The sequence below is a fragment of the Phaethon aethereus genome (assembly GCF_964289735.1).
Source record: "Phaethon aethereus genome assembly, chromosome: 5".
NCBI classification, from domain to species: domain Eukaryota; kingdom Metazoa; phylum Chordata; class Aves; order Phaethontiformes; family Phaethontidae; genus Phaethon; species Phaethon aethereus.
The window spans coordinates 16,859,645-16,878,653 of NC_138579.1; the positions used below are offsets into that span (position 1 = coordinate 16,859,645).

Below are 19,009 nucleotides of genomic sequence, written 5' to 3' on the forward strand. Positions count from 1 at the left end.
GTAGTTCCGGGAGGGGAGAGAGACGGCGTTTGAAAACAAAGCGCTAACGGCTGCGAGGCGGCGCCTGGCTGCGGCGCTGCCGGGTTCATGCCGGGGGACGCCGGAGGCGACCGGGGCGTCCCGGCGGGGGCTGTTGGGAAGGGTTCGGCGCAACTGGCGGTGTACCTGGGCACCGGCGGGTTGCGAGCGATGGAAAGCGCCGACTTTAATTGCCATGGAAACAAACGCGGCGAGACCGCTTTTGGCGTTATCCCAACAAGCCGCCCAAAGGGTCCCGAAATGGGCCTGCTCCGGGCTGCTCCCGCGGCCGCCTGCTGGCCCCGGGGCCGGGCCGGCCGCGCGGGGAGCCGGGGGCGCGGAGGGTGGCCCAGCGCCCGTCGGCAGCCCCTGGGAAAGCACGGGAAGGTATCGGGCTTAGTTGGGTTTTTATGCCCCGCACAGAGCAGAGATTCTTTTCTAAAATTTGGGTTTGAAAGCCTTGCTGGTAATAGACTGCAAAAGTGTCAGAAAATTTTAAAGAAAAAAAAAAGTCACACTCTTTACACATCCGCGCAAAACATTCTTCTTAGAAAAGTAAAATGCAACTCCACACAAAAAAACTACAAAGCAACTCTCAAAAAAAAAAAACAACACCCTGCTCTATGTCATTTTTAGTGTCCTATTTTCATTTTTACTCTGAAAAACAGGACTCGAACTAAAAATTTCTCTAAAATTACCAAATATTCAGTCTTCAACTGCCTCACATGATAAACGGTAACTTGCACTAGCAGCATATAGGAAATTTAGATGTGAAAAAAGCCTGATTCTTCAGAGTAGATGATGGTTCTAAACTGTTCCTCGCTCTCATCACTGACTTCGCTCTGTGATCATGTGAAAACAGATGAAATAAGACTGTTTCTCTGTAGAAATACTAATATATTTGAATAAGCACGTTGGGCATTAATACATCTAAAATTTTAATACAAAAAGTAACAGATTAAAAAAAAAGTGTAAAATGTTTCTAGATCACCATTCTTTCAGTTCTGCTTCTTTTCCCCCCCCCGCTTCTCCCAAAGAGTCCTTGCTTTCTGTTTAGACAAAATCCTGTATTTGTTTTACACCAAATATGCTATCAGTTTCAGCTCAATCAGCATAGATAGTGGCCGTTTCTGAGAGAGGTATATGAAGTCAATAAGAAAGCGAATGACACATATGCTGGAAAGCCTAGTTTCTTCAAGATTCTATAAAAAACGTATCAAATATTGAATGATGAAGAGAATTAAACGAGGATTACACACATTTGTTTGATTCCAAAGAAAAACACAGGTTTTATCACATACCTGTGCTGGAAAACTGTTTACCGGTCAGTCTTCGGTGCAGCACAAGAAGACTATGTTGTGTAACTTTTTGTCTCTTGGTAGCTGGGAGGGGAAGTAAGAGAGCTTGCTGCTTCTATTTATTTCCTTTTTCAGTGAAAACATTTTTTTTAAGAATTTTTTTTTCCTCAGGCTAGCCTCCTATATCTGCTCCGGATCAGCACAATTTGTTTCTACTCATTGCTTAAATAGAATGCATAACTGAAAAAAGTCCAGGAAGAAAATTTTGGAGAGAGAACAGATTCTTACGGTTCACAGTTTCAAATAGACATATGAAATACAGATGCGTAAATGTATTAATATGTGCAGTAAATGGTGCTTTTGTAGAAGGAATATTAAACCCCCACTACAACATGGTAATAGAGTATGAGAAATAAAAATGGAGATTACATAATAAGAGTAAATAAAAAAAAATCAGAAACTCAGTATTTTTATTCAAAACGCATTAGGAATGTTCTCCCTTTCTACTTCACAATTTCAAAAGCTGTTAGGATTTAATGTTTATCTCACTCAATATCAGGACTGTTCTTGAAGAGGTATTCTGCCTATAAACAGAAGAGTTTCAAAGTTACACTTATTTTCAAGTCTCCAATTTTAAAATTCATACAAAATAACAAAAATATAGTGGATAACTGCTTTAAACAAAATCACAGAAAGTATGAAATGGCTATAAAACGTAATTTCTGGCAGATACATCAGAGAAGCCTCTTCCCCACAAATACCATCCAAAATCCCATCCACCCCATTCTGCCTCTTGGTAGCAGTCACCCCATCTCTAGCGTGAGCAAGAGAAGGAAGTGAGCTATTCATGATGGTGTTTGTCACTCCATGGATAATCCTAGGGAGTACCCTAGGGCCTGATTTCTGGACCCGGAAGAGGAGAGAATACAGCTCTTTAAAAGTTACGCAGTTAGAAGAGAAGATCTCATGCTCCCACAGCTACAGGTAGTTGTCACTCATCAGTAAGCAAAAAGCACTCATTCCTTAGTGCCTGAAGTGGCATGCAACACTGATGCTTTAATTTTCAGCTTTTCCTTGGTTAATAAAAATATTTCTTTTAATTAAAACGGTGATAGCTTGTTAATAACTTCCTTAGGAGGTGCAGGAAGAACAGCAGTACAGCAATAACTTTACAGCATTGGAATTCTTGTCTGAATGCAATGCTGACCCTGAAAGTTGAACTAGGGAAAGTTTTGAGGACCTTGGCAACTAGAATTATCCTATGAATGTCTTACAGGACTTACTTATTAATTTATCTGTGTATTGTGAAGGGAATTAATAAAGAGCTTTCAGTCATCATTAATGTGTTCTGTTGTGCCCAAAGGGGTGTAAGCAGGATAGAGAGTCATTCATGTCCCCCTTTCTGCAGGCCTCTGTGTCACACCAGACTTGTCAGGCTACGTAAGATGTGCAGAATGCACAAACCAAGAGAAACAGATTCTGGTAGTGGTTCTTGTCCTGTTACTGTTAGCAAAGCAGGATTACACCTTTACTTGATACACAGTATCAAGTGACCCCATAAAGAGTAGTTGCAGGGTTTTTTGTTTTCACAGTGATTACTGCTCACCAGAATTGCAGACACTATCTGTTAATTAATTGTTATCATGACAGTGGGCAAAAAGAATTTAAGTCCTTATGTTAACAGAGATTCTTTGAGTCCACAGGAATATTTTAATTAAGGTTTTTCAAACATAATTAAGAAAAAACGTGCAATCATCTTACCAGAAAATCGACTGGATCATCTGGCCTGATCCTACAGCATTCATTTATCCCTTGCATAAGTGTTGGCATGACATTCTTCATTAAATAGTTTCGTAGTGGAATGGACTGGGCCTCCAATAACTCCTGTTCTTGTCTTTTTACTTCCTCCAGATGTTTATTCTACAAATAATGAACAAAATCATAAAGAATAAGGTTTACAACATCTACTAAATAGACTTGACTAAATAATAATGGTGGCCTAGAGAAAAAAGTAGTGTTAGAAGCTGTGGACAGAACTTTAAAATGCACAACTTTCCAGGAAAAAATATAAACTGCTTAATAAGTTTAGAGCACATGGCACACTGAGGACAAAGAATTGAACGTGATGAAAACTGACATCATCTCCTTAGTAAAAGTATTTTATTTAACACCTAAAAGGAGGTTTATTCTGAAGTCTTCCAGTGGTCTTGTTTCCATAAGATAATTGGCAAAATGTTTAGAATACACTGCATTGCTTCAAAAATTAGTACTGTTGCAAATGCAGATGGTTTTTTGAGGGTTCTTTGAATTGTAGGGGAAGGAGAATAGTTTTACTCAGAAGAGAGCCCTGACTCTCTAAATAACTGTAAATTGTATTGTGTGTGTTTGTTTGGGGTTTGGTTTCTTTGCTCTGTGTTGGTTTTATTTCATTTATGTCAGTTTTCAAGGTGGAAGAGAGTTAACTAAACTAAAACCACAGTGAATTACATCTGTTTATACTAGCTAAATTTATTCTTGAGTTCAGGTTAAATCAAAAACAATGATTACACTCAAAAAGTAGTAGGGGTGGGGAAATAAAACTGCTGCAAGTTTTTCTTTCTTCCAGTTTATAGCACTTAATACCATGTATACTTGCAGTAGTTTTAGCCAGAAGATTACTCAAAAACATTTTTATTGTCCTTTCTTCTCTCATTGTATTCATCGGTAGCCTGAGTCATACATAGATACAGCAAGCAGATGATACTCTGAAGACTGCTTTTCTATACTCAAGGCATAACACAAAAGCAATGTTCAGATAAAACCGATATAGCAATATCTGGAAAAGGTATTTACCTTATTCACTCAGGATTGCAATTGAATAAACCCTGTACATGGTCTTTGGTCAGTACTCAGAGACAGCAGCTAATCTACAGTCTCAAAAGCAAATGAATAGGTCGCTTAGATTTCCTGAGCATCTGCCTATTTAAAAGGATAAACTTAAGCACACATTTTATTCAAGCACTTACTTTAGCTTTGAATGCAGAGTTTGCTCCCTTGAAAGTTAGATGGATTTGGATTGACTATAGCTAAAAATGTGTTAACTACTCTTACGAATCTTTTAGACAAATTTATGGAGAGTACAAAATGCTCATTCAACATAATGTTGAATGAAATTGTAAATAAGCATAGAGACAACAAAGAAAACTTATTGACAAGCCAACATCAGAGCAATGTAAACGCTTCTTTAGAAGTGAGTAAATTCAGGGTATTATTTCCCCATAGATGTGTGCTGGCATTCAAATGTAAGAAAAGGATTTCTTTGTGGAATGATCAGTTTGTTTTTAAATAGCTCCAGAAGACAATAAAAGAACTGCCTTCTGGTGAAACAACCTGACTTTGGGTGTGAACAAGAACATTCTTATAGTATGCATTTCAGGTTATTTACCTAAAATGTCCTTATTTGTGGCAAAGTAAATGAGGAAAAACATCATGTGCAAAACCTGTGAGGTTAGGTACTTGTAAATACCAAGTACTTATTTAAATATTAGCAAACAAAAAGCATCCTTCAGACTGCATCAGGTAGTCCTCACTGAACTGAGGACTCAGCTCTTAAAGGTGTTTCTCTCACAGGCTCAGAAACCTTTCTGCAATGCAGACTGGAATATTGATCAGTGTTAAGAGTTAAAAATCTTATTTGAAAGGCATGATAATTAAGACTTGGTCAGCTGCTTAGAAGTAAAGTGAGGAAAATGCAAAAGTCCTGAAAGACTGGTTATGGAAAAAACATTGATTATAGTGGATATTTACAAATGGTAAAATAAAAGAGCTACAACACAGCAACAATAACAAGAGTATCATAAAAGTATTTTAAAGACATGATGATACCAACATGCAAAAAAAAAAAATGCTATGTCTGTAATAAAAAAGAGACTATATTCTCCAGCTTGCATTGTGAAGACAATCTAACCCAATCTAAAGTATGATACAAGGAACTAGCGAATTTATGCCACACTTTCCAAGTGTATTTATATAACAGATTGCATCTAAAACACATAAATAATAATGGTTTCCTGAAAATATGTATTAACCTACCCACTCTTCCCAGTTTGCCATCCTTTCAGCCCTTTCCTCAGCTTCCTTACGCTCTCGTTCAGCTTTTTCTTGAGCTTCTTTGACAAGGCGTTCTTCAGCTGCTTTGCGTTCCAAATTCTCCTTTTCTTCATCAGTCAAACCATAATTCCGAGGCTCCCCGATTTCTTTGATGATCTCTTTTACAATAAATCTGTTCTCAGGATCTTCAAATTTCGCTACATCTTTTAAACAATACAAAAGAGAACTTTTCAAGGCTTTTGTCAATTATCAATGGACTTCAGTAAATAACTGCAAGACCTAAAAATATATGCTGTTCACATTGTTTGAATTTTCAAGTACAAGATGTTGGTTTCGGTTGCTTATAAATATCTTTTTTTTTTCCTACACAGAATGAAGTTTTCTACATCTGATTTTCTTTACTAATTTCAGCTAAATAGTTTGTCTTTTTAAGATGATGTAAGGGAGAAGTGTATTAAAACAATTTTTACAACTATTCTGTTCATCAGCTGCAGCTTGCCTAAGTTTTGAAACTTGAAAACAAGGTCATTCAACTATCAGAGATGTTCCTGTCACCAATCTTATGTCAACTTATCCAGGTGTATAAACCCATCAGCTTTTGACCCTGTCTCCCCCGCAAGTTATGCAACAGGTTGTTAGAATTTAGCAACAAACTCCAAAGTTTTCACTCATACAGATTTACAAATATACAGACCACTCTCTAGTGGAACTCTTACTGTGTTTTACCTACAAAACAAATCTGTAGCTTCATTTAGAAGCATAAAGACTAAGCAAAACCTTCTCTTTCATTTCATTCCTTCTCCCTTTTAATTGCTGGAGGCTACTTGCATATTAAACTTGAAAAAAAGAAGGGAAAAAAAAAAAACAACACAGAAAAATGAGGACTGTCTCCAGGGCTTTCTGGGCTCTATGCATTCAGTGTGGGGAGGCATCTGGCAGAAAGGGTACAGTGAAAAGATGAAAAGTGGGCATTTCAGGTATCCAGAGAATACAGAGATGAAGGGCTTGGTTCAGTGGTAAGGGACTGGAGATGTAAAGGCACATAAATGGGCAAGGAGAGCAAGCAGAACAAAAGGAAAAACCAGAACAACTAGAATACAGAATTTAGATTAGAATCCAGTAGTCCCTGCTCTACAGTCCTCTGCTTTGTGAAGGTATTTTGAAAGCCATTGGCAAAGCATACTTCCCATTTCCTTCTAATCACTAATCAGACAGAAGATAGCTGTCCAATACTACCACAAGTATTCCAAGAGTTTAAGTGTTTGTGATTTGGACCTGAAGTCCAAACTCTGCTAATGCATTGAGGAGAAAGCTAACATGATTCTACATGATAAAATTTCTTTTACAGCTTCTTCTTTCAAAAAAATCAGGAATTGCATTCCTGAAGTATTCCAAAATAAAAAAAATAATACATTTTCTATGTCAAGCAGTCCATTGTTTCAGCAATTGTAGCTGCACCTGGATATTCAAATTACAGTGCAAACCACTTTTTCTAGTCATTTATAGTCTTGCTAGGAACACACTCAGCATTGATTTAGAGGTCTCAAAGACTGCATTTTTTTTCTTAAGTGGCCAAGCAAGATTACAATGCAAATATTACAGCAGTCATAATTGACTTCAGTTATCCTCAAAAATAAATATGTTTGAAATAAAAAATTAGGTTAGCACTGATGCTAATTGAGAGGAAAGACCACCAGAAAAGGAGTTCATAAATTAAGATCGTCAAAGGAAATTGCTGTTATAATTTTAAGATGCCTTTTTCTAGATGATCTAACATGCCTGTGTCACCATCCACAATTTGCAGATAAGAAAAACAAGACACAAGATAACTGACTTTCAGACTTCATGCAGTGAGTCACTGTAGCAAAGTAGTTTCCAGAATCTTGAAGCCCACTCCTTTGTACTAATCATATTTCAGACTCAGAAAAAAATAATTATCATAAAAGCAATTCATAAAGCCATATGTTATGATTTTTAAAAATTAACATGGAAGAAAGATTTGATTAATTTGAGTCAATATTTAACAAGTCAAGCACAATTTTTTAACCGTTCCCCAATAAATTCCTTCAGAATATGACTGAGAAAGCAATTGTCCCTCTGCTTAAATCTGATGCTACTTAATTCTATGGAACTGATAAACCAACTGGACCATCAGCTCGAATGGAGGGGTGTTTGCAGAGCTGAAGGTTCCTCGATGAAATTATCTTTGTTTTACAACAGAAAGCTGTATTCTTTTATGCTTCAGTGAGTAACAATCAGTGATGTGAACATAGGTAAAGAGGCATTTCCTGAGAGAAGCAGGATGTGAAGATCATAGTCCTTTGAAGATGAGAATCGACACTACAAACTGAATGTGAAAATCATCTGGAAGTCACTGAACATCACAGCTGTGATACCTCAATAATTAAAATCAGTAGGCCAGTGAGTTTCCTTATTTGGAACGGACTAGAGTTTAAGAATAACCTTTGGGCATAATTCTTAGCAGAAAACACTGCAATATTCTGTCACAGAGTATACACTTTATAGTCCCCACCAAAATAAAGCATGGTCTTAGACAGTGCTACTACTTCATATCCAGAAGATGTGCAAGATAAGAATATGATCAACTGATGGTATCAGACCTTAATATTTATCTTTTCTTATATTTACTTTCTATAGCAGAATTACCTCAATTCTAAAATGATTATACTCACACACTATTTTTTTACATTGCTACAGTTCCTAACAACACATGTATGGTATTATTCTCAAGATAATCTCCATGACTGACATTAAATTAAAAAAAGGAAATCAGTTGTGACTGAGGCTGTTCAACAATTAACTCCTCATAACTCATCTCAAATAGACATCCCAAATATCAGCAGTTTGATTTTGATTGCAGCGTTTTCCCCTTGTTCTTTCTTTTCTCGTCCCCAAACCCATTTTTCTTAAGAATGCTGTCACCCTGATCTCACTGTTTTTTAACAATCAGATGATAGTAATCTTCTCAAGATTTCCCAGTGATCACAATTTTCTAGATAGTGTATAGGGAAGATAAACTTTCTCCCATACAGGTATAGTGCAAAACACATTCAGTCCTAGCCTTCCACCTTAAATTTCTAATAATTTTCTTTCATGCTTTATCATTTACAGATTACCCATATATTGTCACAGCATCTGAGGATAAGTCTAAAGGAAAAAAAAAAGTAACAATAATATTGAAAGTCCATGAAAATATACTATTACACCTATCTGGAAGGATGCCATTGCAGAGGTCTGTAACCTAAGTAAAAAAATTATTTTGATCTTACAGCCTAAAAAAATGAACAATTAAACCCCTACTTTTTAAAACAGGTTAACTGTACAGGAAATTCAGAATCCTTAGAGTATACAGATATTTTTGCAGGTATATAATTAAATGCTCGTTGTATATGTATTCTGCAACATTAATTGAAAACATTATTTATATAGGTGCACTTACTATATGATTTTCATAACCGTTAAGTTTATAAATAAAAAAAAGTTGTTACATTTTATCTACTAATTATATTATTTCATACCAATAAACTGAGGATGTATTTCAAGTTCATCAAAATAGTTGAGAACAGTCTTATCATCTGTGTTTAACTCTCTGAAGAGATTCAGAGATTGCAGGAACTGGTCCTGGGTAAAATGAGTTCCAGCAACAATTCTCTCTGGCAGATTTATTATTCTGTTTATTAGGAATTCATCACATGCGGTCAAAGAAATAACAAATTCTGTGAAAAAGAACATATTATTAGTTACCATATATTATTGTTTTTTTGCTTTCTTACCTATTTTGTGTATTATTTGAACATAAATATTTAAACATAAATAGATGTGAACTGTATATATCTTTATAGAGAATTTAATTATCAAATGCTTATATTCAACTTCTCCAGTTAAAACAATCCAACAATATTGAGACAAGTCTATAAAGAAGCTACCTATTCCAATTTCACCAAATTCTTTCTTAGCACTATCAACAAGACTATTCTTGCCATAAGCAGCACAAAATCTTAACAACAGCAATGCAGTGTAGCCTAAATTTTCTGGGAAAGCTATCATACAGCTAATATAGGTAATAAGTATAGGAGGAAAAAAACCCTTATGAACGGTGCAGCCAAAGCAGCAAGTAACACTGGAAAATTTAACAACTTACTTTCCTTATATTTTCTCTCCTCTGTCCAGCTGAGGAGGGCACAGCCGGCCTCACCATGGTCTTCCCCAGGGGCTGCAGGGGCATCTCTGCTCCGGCGCCTGGAGCACATCCTGCCCCTCCTTGTGCTCTAACCTGGGGGTCTGCAGGGCTGTTTTCTCACATATTCTCACTCCTCTCTCCAGCTGCAGCTGCCCTTTTTTTTTTTGTTTTCCCACTTCTTAACTCTGTTACCCCAGAGGTGCTACTACCAGCGCTGATGGGCTTGGCCTTGGCCAGTGGTGGGTTCATCTTGGAGCCGGCTGGCACTGGCTCTGTCGGACACAGGGGAAGCTTCTAGCAGCAACTCACAGAAGACGCCCCTGCAGCGCCCCCCCCGCTACTGAGACCTGGCCACGCAAAACCAATACACCCTGTATGGTGATTTTCAGTCTCACAAATAAAGGTGTGTCTGCTGCATTAAAGTAAATTTAAAAAAATAATCAAACAGTACATTAAAGATGCTATGCCACCATATACCATAAAATATAGTGTCAATGTTATTTTAGTACTACAGGTAGACAAAACCACCAGAAATCTTTCAAGGATCCATTAAAAAAATCCATCTCCTTTCTTCACTTCAGAAGTCTCATATTTGTAGTTTCATTAGGCTGAATCTTGCAGTATTTTATTAACTCAACAATCAATTTGAATTTATTAAATATGACTTCATATAATTTATCACAATATACTCTGATGTTTCTATTAATATCATAACGCAATTCTACTGAATTCTGTTAATTTAACAAAGCCAGGAAGTAATTTATCTGACATCAGAGAGAAATTTGCAGAATCAAGTACAGACACAGCCCCCCTCCCTGCTGCCCCCCCACAAAAAAACCCAAAACAAACCCAAGAAAAGCTTCCCAAACCAACAAAAATCCTTTCTGGACCATTCTGTTTTTAAAACAAGTTTTCTCCAAGGTTGAGAAGGTATCTTCTTAAAACAGATCCCATGTCTGAAGTCCTTGTTATGGGAGAGAAAGTGGTTCTTCTCCAGCCCATCATAATAATTCATTCACATTTCCTCTTTTGAAATGGAGACTAAAAGTGGTTTTGATTATGAATAACAGAAATTATTTACTTTAGAAATCAGCAGTTCATAAGTGGTTACAAACTTGGTAGAAGCCTGCTTTTTAAATCAAACCTTTGTCTCCTTCATGTAAGTGCAATGACAGGAATTTTTCAGAAAGTTCTGAATTTTCTTCACTTCCATTGAAGCCAGTAAATTAACATTTACTGAAACACTAAGCATTTGAGATATTCAACCTTTACATCATCTAGCTGAACACATCTTGTAATGCAAAATATGTCAAATGTATTGTTTGAATGTAATCAAAACTTCCAAAGAAATAAAGAATAGCAAAAACACCAGGATGAAAACATTTCTGCGTAGATGAAAACCGCTCTATTTTCGTTCCCAACTTAACTGATACATTAAAATGAATTTGTTATCATCTTTCAAGATATCACACCAAAGATAAATGTACGTTTCTTTAATATGTCAAGTTCAGGACCTTATGTTTATTCCATTAATAGCTGCTGTTATCACAACAAAGGCAGCCAGCTATTTTTATTAGTCAACAGTTAATGGCATTTTCACAAAAAGAAAAAAAAGAATAAAACTCCCACAAACTGAACCAAAACCTTCCTCTCGATTAATTGTACACTTTCAAGTAAGAGGGCAGCAGCATTACACGAATTAGATATTTATTTTCTGTTAAATTAAATATGAACAGATGGAGTGATATTTTAGCCTTCTTGTCGGTGGCAGCAGTATTTGAAAACTCCTCTGTTTATTTAAAAATAAATCTATGAAACTTACCAGGTGTGATTAATTTATCACATTTAGGTATTTTGCCTTTAATTTCTTCTTCTTCATCTTCACTTTCCACTAAAACAAAAGTAAGAAATTACTGACATTTTAATTTGAAGCAACAATATCATTATATTTGCTAAAAATGTGCCCAGTACAAACACAGGTTTGTCTATATCCAAATTACACTAATTGTTGGAAATTAATCTAACCTGGACACCAGTTTAGAGAATTCAGTAAGTAATTGATGCTGCCAGCCACCACAGAATTCTACCTTGTGACACCAGTAAGTTGTTTGCCTACACAGTGGAAGTATGCACATGCATACACAATTTTAAAATGTGTCCACTTATAAAACTGCTGTCCTGACCCTGGCCACTCCTCCGGCCAGGTACATTATCCTGCCAAAAACAGAGACAGGGCTCAGAACAGTGAGTAGAAATGTTTTACAGTAGTATGGTTTCTGCCACTAAATGTCTGCTGTTCTGAATAGTCAGTAAAACTGTCTGAAGAGCATCAGCTGGGCATGATAATTTACAGGCCAGCATATTAAGCTGAACAAGGCTGTTTTTTTTCCCCTTCAAACCTCATTATGTAATTTACATATGGAGGTGGTTCTTAGTCTTAATGCATGGACGATGCTTGCTCACAATTTGAAACATGTGAGTTCTTCTGAAGTCATATCTGCTGTAGCTGATCTAATATGCCCACTCTAATTTGGCTCACAAAACATTTATTGGTGCACTGTCTGGATCCTCTCATTAAGTAGTTCTTAAATATTATGACGAAATTCTGCCTTGAGCTGAGTACACCAATACAGAACAGGAAAGTGTCCTCCATATTTGTGCATTTACTTATTACTTTGCAAACAAAGATAGTCTGAAAACTATGTTGTACTTACATTAAGATGCATTACAATCTTTCTTACATTTTAAGCACTATGTAAAAAAACTTTGTTTCGTGTCCTGCACTGTAGTCATTACAGTGCTGATGCATTTCAACTAATATGCACCTGAGAACATTAATTATAAAGACAATATTGGCAGCAATAAAAACAAAAGCAGCAGTACTTACAGTTAAAAAGGTCTTTTGCCTGGTCTAAGGTCTCCGGGAACCCATCTAAAACATATCCCTGATTCCTACAAGGCATAGATTTGAGCTTATCCTTCACAAATTTAACAACATACTGATCATCTAGATGACCTAAGACACAAAGAAGGTTAACAGGTACCTAGTTTATGAAAGAGAGATATCTAAAATTATTTTACTAACATTTTAATTCATTTATCAGAGCAACTTCTATTTAGACCCTAAAAAAAACTGTGTATTTTGAGTTGCTATTTGTATATTACATGTTGCCAGCGGTCTATGGAATATAAACATGTAGCCGTAAAATAAAATTACATTTCTGTTTACGAGGATATAAATATTAGAACCTTAAGGTTCCTAAACATGAAATTATTTTTTTTAGAACAATGCAATCAGATTTTAATAGAAGCACCAAAGAAATATTTATAGAAAAACATATGTGACAAAGCAATCATTTTCTATTTACAATTAACAGTAAGACTTATAGATAGTCTTGCAAAACAGACGTGAGGTAGGTTTTACAAGTTTCATTTTCAGATTAATAGATTGCAATATAAAGTGGTTTATGACTTGGTCTACATTGTTGAGCAAACGTGCGGGAGTAAAAAGTTTGGTTTGATGTGATTTTTTTGTCCTTTTTGCAACCATTGGCTCCAGTTTCCTACTTTATTTTGCTTCGGCTTTTAAAAGTCTTAAATATTTATACACCATTGTAATCATAAAAGTATTACTATTTTAAACAACAAAGCAAGGCATGCAAGTGATGCTGCCATAGATCTTATTACTGAAGCTTTTTGGGTGCTTCACAAGTTCATTGTTTTGCAGATATGCAAGATCTAAATCAGGTAAACCTTTAGTGATAGAATGCATTTTTAAGGGGGATCACTTTATACGCACAGAAAATGTTAAGCACTAAGTAAAAAAACCCCGCATTATTCATATATAGATGATAATTAGTACTTTTCAGTAACAGCAATTTTTATGGACTTTTTTCAATCCACAGACTTAGAAATTCTTTACAGGCTTCCATAAATACTATTCTCTTTTTAAAGATGGCCAAAATGAGGTATAAGATACTTAAAAAACCCCACAATCTCACATGACAGTGCACTAATTATCCTTTTTTTTTTACTAGAATACTTTTCTTCTTTGCAAATTTGATAAAGATATACTTCACTAACATTTTACTTTATATTATATAAATAATGCTCCCTGTTCTGAGATGAAAACATGATGTTATTAGAAAAATGTGGCCAAGAACCTAATGCTTCTGAATATACCATTGTTACTTATATATCAACTTATAGGGTAAAAAGAATAATATAAAATGTAGAAAGATGGAACTTCTACAATTGAAAAAGCACCATGTTATTTTAAAAATATACCTCTCAATGTATAAATGTACAAGGTATATAATGTAAAACACTGTATCTGATTTTTAAATAAGGTACATACAAATGGACGGGGCATGGTTTTTGCTTTTAGTAGGATATAAAAGTTCTAAAGCACAAATTCATTTCCTGATTTTCAATTTGCATAGGGTTGCACTAGTTACTTAAATCCCACCTTAGTACTTTGTATTTCCTACCTGCATTCTGTTCCATGCTTTCTTTTATTCCAGTTAATAACTCATGTGTTGCTTCTACATTTTTACCCTCCTCTTCTTCATCATCATCATGTCCCTCTTCTTCCACACTGTCAGAGTCCAGTTCTTTAGAAGCCACAACTTTCTCCTGAAGACAAGGTCAGAAATATGAATAGGCTCAGAAAATCCATAGCCAAATTTCTTTTATACACAGAGGTAATAAAAGGGGAAAAAAAAAAATTTCAGCCATGCTCCTGGACATGGAGGTACTGAGCAACCTTCAGACTCTAAAAAGAGTTCAGTGCATCCCTCAGATGTGATCAGTATTTCAAAAGATATTTCCATTCTAAAATAACAGAATTATAGCAATTTTTAAATGACACCAAACATTTTAAAATCACATAAATTGAAATAATAACAATAGTAGAAAAAACCAACACACCAGATTTGCTATTGCTTCAGAAATCACATCATTTATCTTAATGTGATGTAGCTTGTAGTATTTGCAGAGCTCTTCAGCAACAGTAGATTTGCCAACCCCAGGAGGACCATGAATGCAAACTTTGAGAGGCTGGAAAGAAAAGATAAAGGTTATAACATCATTCAAACCATATGGATTTTTTTATGTAAAAGGAACAATCTTTTTACTATAACTAATAGGAAATAACAATTATTGTAATTAAAACTGAAAATATATTTTAGTTTTATTCACATTAAGTATATATTTTCTTGCTGAATATCTCCTATATCATCCATAGGCTTTGAGTCAAACAGTTAATTTAAGCATACCATTGGAGAAAAAGCATGCTTCTATTCAGTAGACTCACAGACCAACTTATAGTGGCACTATTAGTGTTTGAATGATTAAAAGAGATGAAATACAACCCCATAGATAGGATGCAGTGAATTTTGGAATGAGGTCACAGATATTCTACTATACACAAGCCATACCTCTATTTCCCAACTGAGGTAGAATTGCTGTCATTGCAATGGTTATTCTGACCTCAAAAATTTCAGATCCATCACAATCGGTAATGAGATATTACTGATTTCTCATTTCAGCCTACCTAGCCCATGGATGAGTAAGTGTAACTAAGATTCCAGTATACACTTATTAAATATATTATGCAACAAACTCAAAATCATACATCATTAACTTCCTATCCTAATTCAGTAAATCTGACAGTGCAAACTCTGCAAATTTAATAGAGTAGCGGCAGGGACAGAGGTCTAGCTAGCCTTCCCTTTCCTTGCTGCTAGCTAGCCTTTTCTCTCCTTGCCACTTGGTTATGTCTATATTTTGTATGGAATTTTTTGAATTACATGCATACGCACTCAGATGCAGTATTTAACCCAAACACAGATCTGATAATCCTTTTAGAGATATGCAGGGACTTTTAATGAACAACCTTGCATGATAGTAGTTGTATTTTGTTTTACATCTCCTTAGCTCTTGTTCAAAGTTTGAACAACATTTTGACATGCTGAACAGCTTTATCACACCGATCAATACTTGAATGTATGCAAGCATTTTTCTGTACCTTTCAATAACTACCTTCCCTATACATTTGAATACAGAAGTTCTAAATATGAAGCTAACATAGGAAACAGCAAAGTTGCTCAGTACATTACACAATAGACCAGGGTAAAATGAAAGCTACATTGCAGTTGAATATCCTGGCTCACTAAATATAATCAAGGACACAAAATACTCGCCTATCTACTGACTATTATAAAAAAGTTTAAATAAAGATACATTTACTGTGTTCTGGAAGAAAAATATGTCAGGAATGCCATTTATTGCATACAGAAACTAGTTTCAGAACAGCAGCTTCTCCATTAGGAAGCTTATTGGCATCTACAGGATTTCAGTTTTACACATAAAAGAAATAAAACTCAATGGTTATTGTTTTTATTAATAATCCCTCTTTTTTAACTTCTTCAATTTAATTTTCAGTTTTTATGGTCACTTATTTTGCATCTGTATCAGTCTTCCATGTATTTTTACCTAAAGAAATTAAAGCTTGCATTGACATAACAATTTCTATTGGGGAAAAAAGAAAGGAGCACTATAAAATAGTGTACACCAAACCATTACCAGTAATCCTCGACTTTGCTTGTATTCTTTGACGATTTGTTCAATGTTCTCCACCAGTCCTGCCTGAGCAACCCACTTAATGTTGAAAGCTTCTTTCAGAAACATAGATTCCATTCGCAGATTCACAAGTAACATATCCAAATGCATTTGCTGAGGGAGCAAAGCTATATTTACTTTACAGACTTAGGCTATGTGTGTTAAAAGAACAGTTATGTTAAACTAGGGACTAGAATGGCGGGGTGAGAATAGAAAGAATTAAAGCACAGGGAAAGAATGTTGGTGCACAAAACAAAATAGACATTTTAAGCTTTATAAAAACATAAACATTTTCAATGTATCTTTGTATTTGAGTATTCTCATGAACTACTAGAACATGAACCATTAAACAATTATTATGTACAACATAAAGGTTTCATATTATTGTGGGAAATACTCTTTTACATGAGTTTATGAAGTATCGTCTTAAAACTACCAGGGTTGCAATTTGTTTATTTCTTCTATGAACAGTTTATTCCACATAAATAGATGAATGCCACATAATTTATGTATTCTGTGTTTATCAGCCTGAGTAGCACCTTGTTAGTAACTTTTTTGTTATTTTTATCATTTTGTGTATATTTTGTTAGAGTGCTCCAGTATGCTCAGGGCAGCAGTGACATTAGTTCGTCACTGCTTTTCTACATCAGGCTGTAAGTCCTCAAAATAGCCTGTTCTATGGTGGTTAAATTTTAGTTTGTTTATTTTCTAAATTTAAACTCAATGTATATATTTTCTGGCATGTTTTAGGATTAAATTTTTCTGATTAAATAAAAAAAACAATTATATATTTAATGATATTATATTTTTAAGTTTACATCCTTTCCTTAAGTAATAAAACGAAGAAAAGTACTAACTGTTAACTCTTTGCTCAGGTATGCATTTTCTTTTGGAATCTTCTCTATTTTTCCTGGTCCAACATTTTTACTGATACACTGTCAAGAAACAAAAATAAATACACTTATCAGATCAGATTCTTAGAAAAAATTGAACAGGTTTTCTGCAGATTAAATATGTGCTTTAAGTTTTATGTTACACTATACCTGAAAAATCAGTATACTGATTTGAAACAGACAAATCAAGGAACAGTAGATTAACTTTAATGTTACAATTAAACACTTTTCTTTTGCTATGTATCACTTACTCTTTAGTACTTGTGATAAAAAAAACACACAAACAAAAAAATGACCCAAAACCACAGAAAAGAGTTCCAAAGATCTTAAAACTATGTACAACTTCCTACTGCTTAAGAACTATTTGGAGACCTATTTTATTTTCCAGCACTTCCACTTCAGTTTCTTAAACTATTTAATTCTCTTAACAATCAGGAAGAGTTTTCAGATCAATGCCACGAATAACTCTCCATATTACCATTTTCATTTCATCATTAGTCAGAAGTTGTTAGTTATTCCTTTAAAATAGATTTAAAACCCCACTAGTTTCCATAAAATCATAAAAAATTGATATAGAGCATCAGATAAAATCTACATATATCCCAGTATTCTATTTCCAACGATGTCAATTAGTGGACGTCTGAATGAAATTAAGAATGGGAAAAGCATGTATGATGCTCCTTCCAGATACTCTTCTGATCTTCAACTATTTTTAGCTCAGAGACTTCCTAAACTAGAAATAGTTGCTGTATATTTAACTAACTCTCAACATGGTATTTCTCTCCCATGTACCTTTCCAGCCTTCCCCTGGGCTGCTGCCTCCCTGCCACGATAGCTCTCCGCAGTGCTTGCTGCAACACTTTTTCCACTGGCAACTTCCTGCCTCTACAAGAACTGCCCACTTACTCCTGCACTCTGTTTCCCGTTTCTAAACAATCACATACCCATGAAAGGACCCACTCACTTTTCTTAGGCTGCCTAGCTGCTTCTCAACAGCTTTTGGTGAAGTAGTTCTTTGAAAGCTTTTAGGAAATTCAAGTAGACTGCATCAGCTTGTTCACCCTTAGCCACATTTGCTGGTCACATTAAAGAACTTCAGGAGGTTTCCCAAGTTTGAAAGTACTTTTTTCAAACTTATTTCTTGGGAAAGTATTTTACAAAAGTCACGTTGACTCTTCCCAAATAGATCACATGTATCTGGGTGTCCTTTAACGCATTTAAATTAGTGTAATGTCTAATAATGAATGTGATTATTAGCCAATGGCATTAGGCATATTGGCCTGTAATTCCTAAAATATTTCAGGAACCTCTCTTTTTACATTGGCTTTACATTTATTATCCTTCAGCCTTCAAGTGCCAGGACTGTGCTAAAAGTAGGGTTGTATGTGTGAATTAGCAATTCAGAGTTATTTCATCCTTGAACTATTTCAGACGTCTTCAATGAATACCATAAGACTCTGGTGGTTTCTTAGTGTTCATTTTGTCAATTCATTCTATAATCTTTTTCTAGAGTTACTTTAGTTTTATACAGATCCTCTAACAAGTTATTCACAAAGAGATCCTGAAGCATTAAGATGCTTCCAAATTCTTACCCATGCCCACTAATGGAAAGCATATCTATCTGCTATGGCCTTGTCTTCTCTAAGTGCTCCTTTTATACCATAATCATCAATTTGCCTTATAGATTTTCTGACAGGCTTTTTGTTCTTTAAGTGTTTGAAAAAATTATATTCATTTTGAGTCTTTTCTGATAGTTGATCTTTAAGTGTTTTTTCACTTATCCTGCCAGATTTGATGATCTTTTCTATTCTATTTTCTTCATCTGGACATAACTGTAACTTTTTGAAGTCGTGCCATCTCAACCTACAGTTTAACCGTGCTAATTTTCA

The 19,009-nt window shown here is 35.2% G+C and overlaps 1 protein-coding gene across 1 annotated transcript in view; it reads right to left on the minus strand.

Annotated features, from left to right (window-relative positions):
• Window positions 1–1,861: 1,861 nt before the first annotated feature.
• The window catches only part of AK7 (adenylate kinase 7), a gene marked incomplete at both ends in the record, with an annotated part of 29,126 nt that continues 11,978 nt past the window's right edge, over window positions 1,862–19,009 (minus strand). The window contains 10 exons of the mRNA XM_082000081.1: window positions 1,862–1,900; window positions 3,078–3,236; window positions 5,388–5,608; window positions 8,945–9,142; window positions 11,429–11,497; window positions 12,494–12,622; window positions 14,097–14,241; window positions 14,536–14,664; window positions 16,192–16,341; window positions 17,085–17,162. Coding sequence (XP_081856207.1) covers window positions 1,862–1,900; window positions 3,078–3,236; window positions 5,388–5,608; window positions 8,945–9,142; window positions 11,429–11,497; window positions 12,494–12,622; window positions 14,097–14,241; window positions 14,536–14,664; window positions 16,192–16,341; window positions 17,085–17,162 — 1,317 coding nt within the window. The remainder of the gene's footprint in view (window positions 1,901–3,077; window positions 3,237–5,387; window positions 5,609–8,944; window positions 9,143–11,428; window positions 11,498–12,493; window positions 12,623–14,096; window positions 14,242–14,535; window positions 14,665–16,191; window positions 16,342–17,084; window positions 17,163–19,009) is intronic.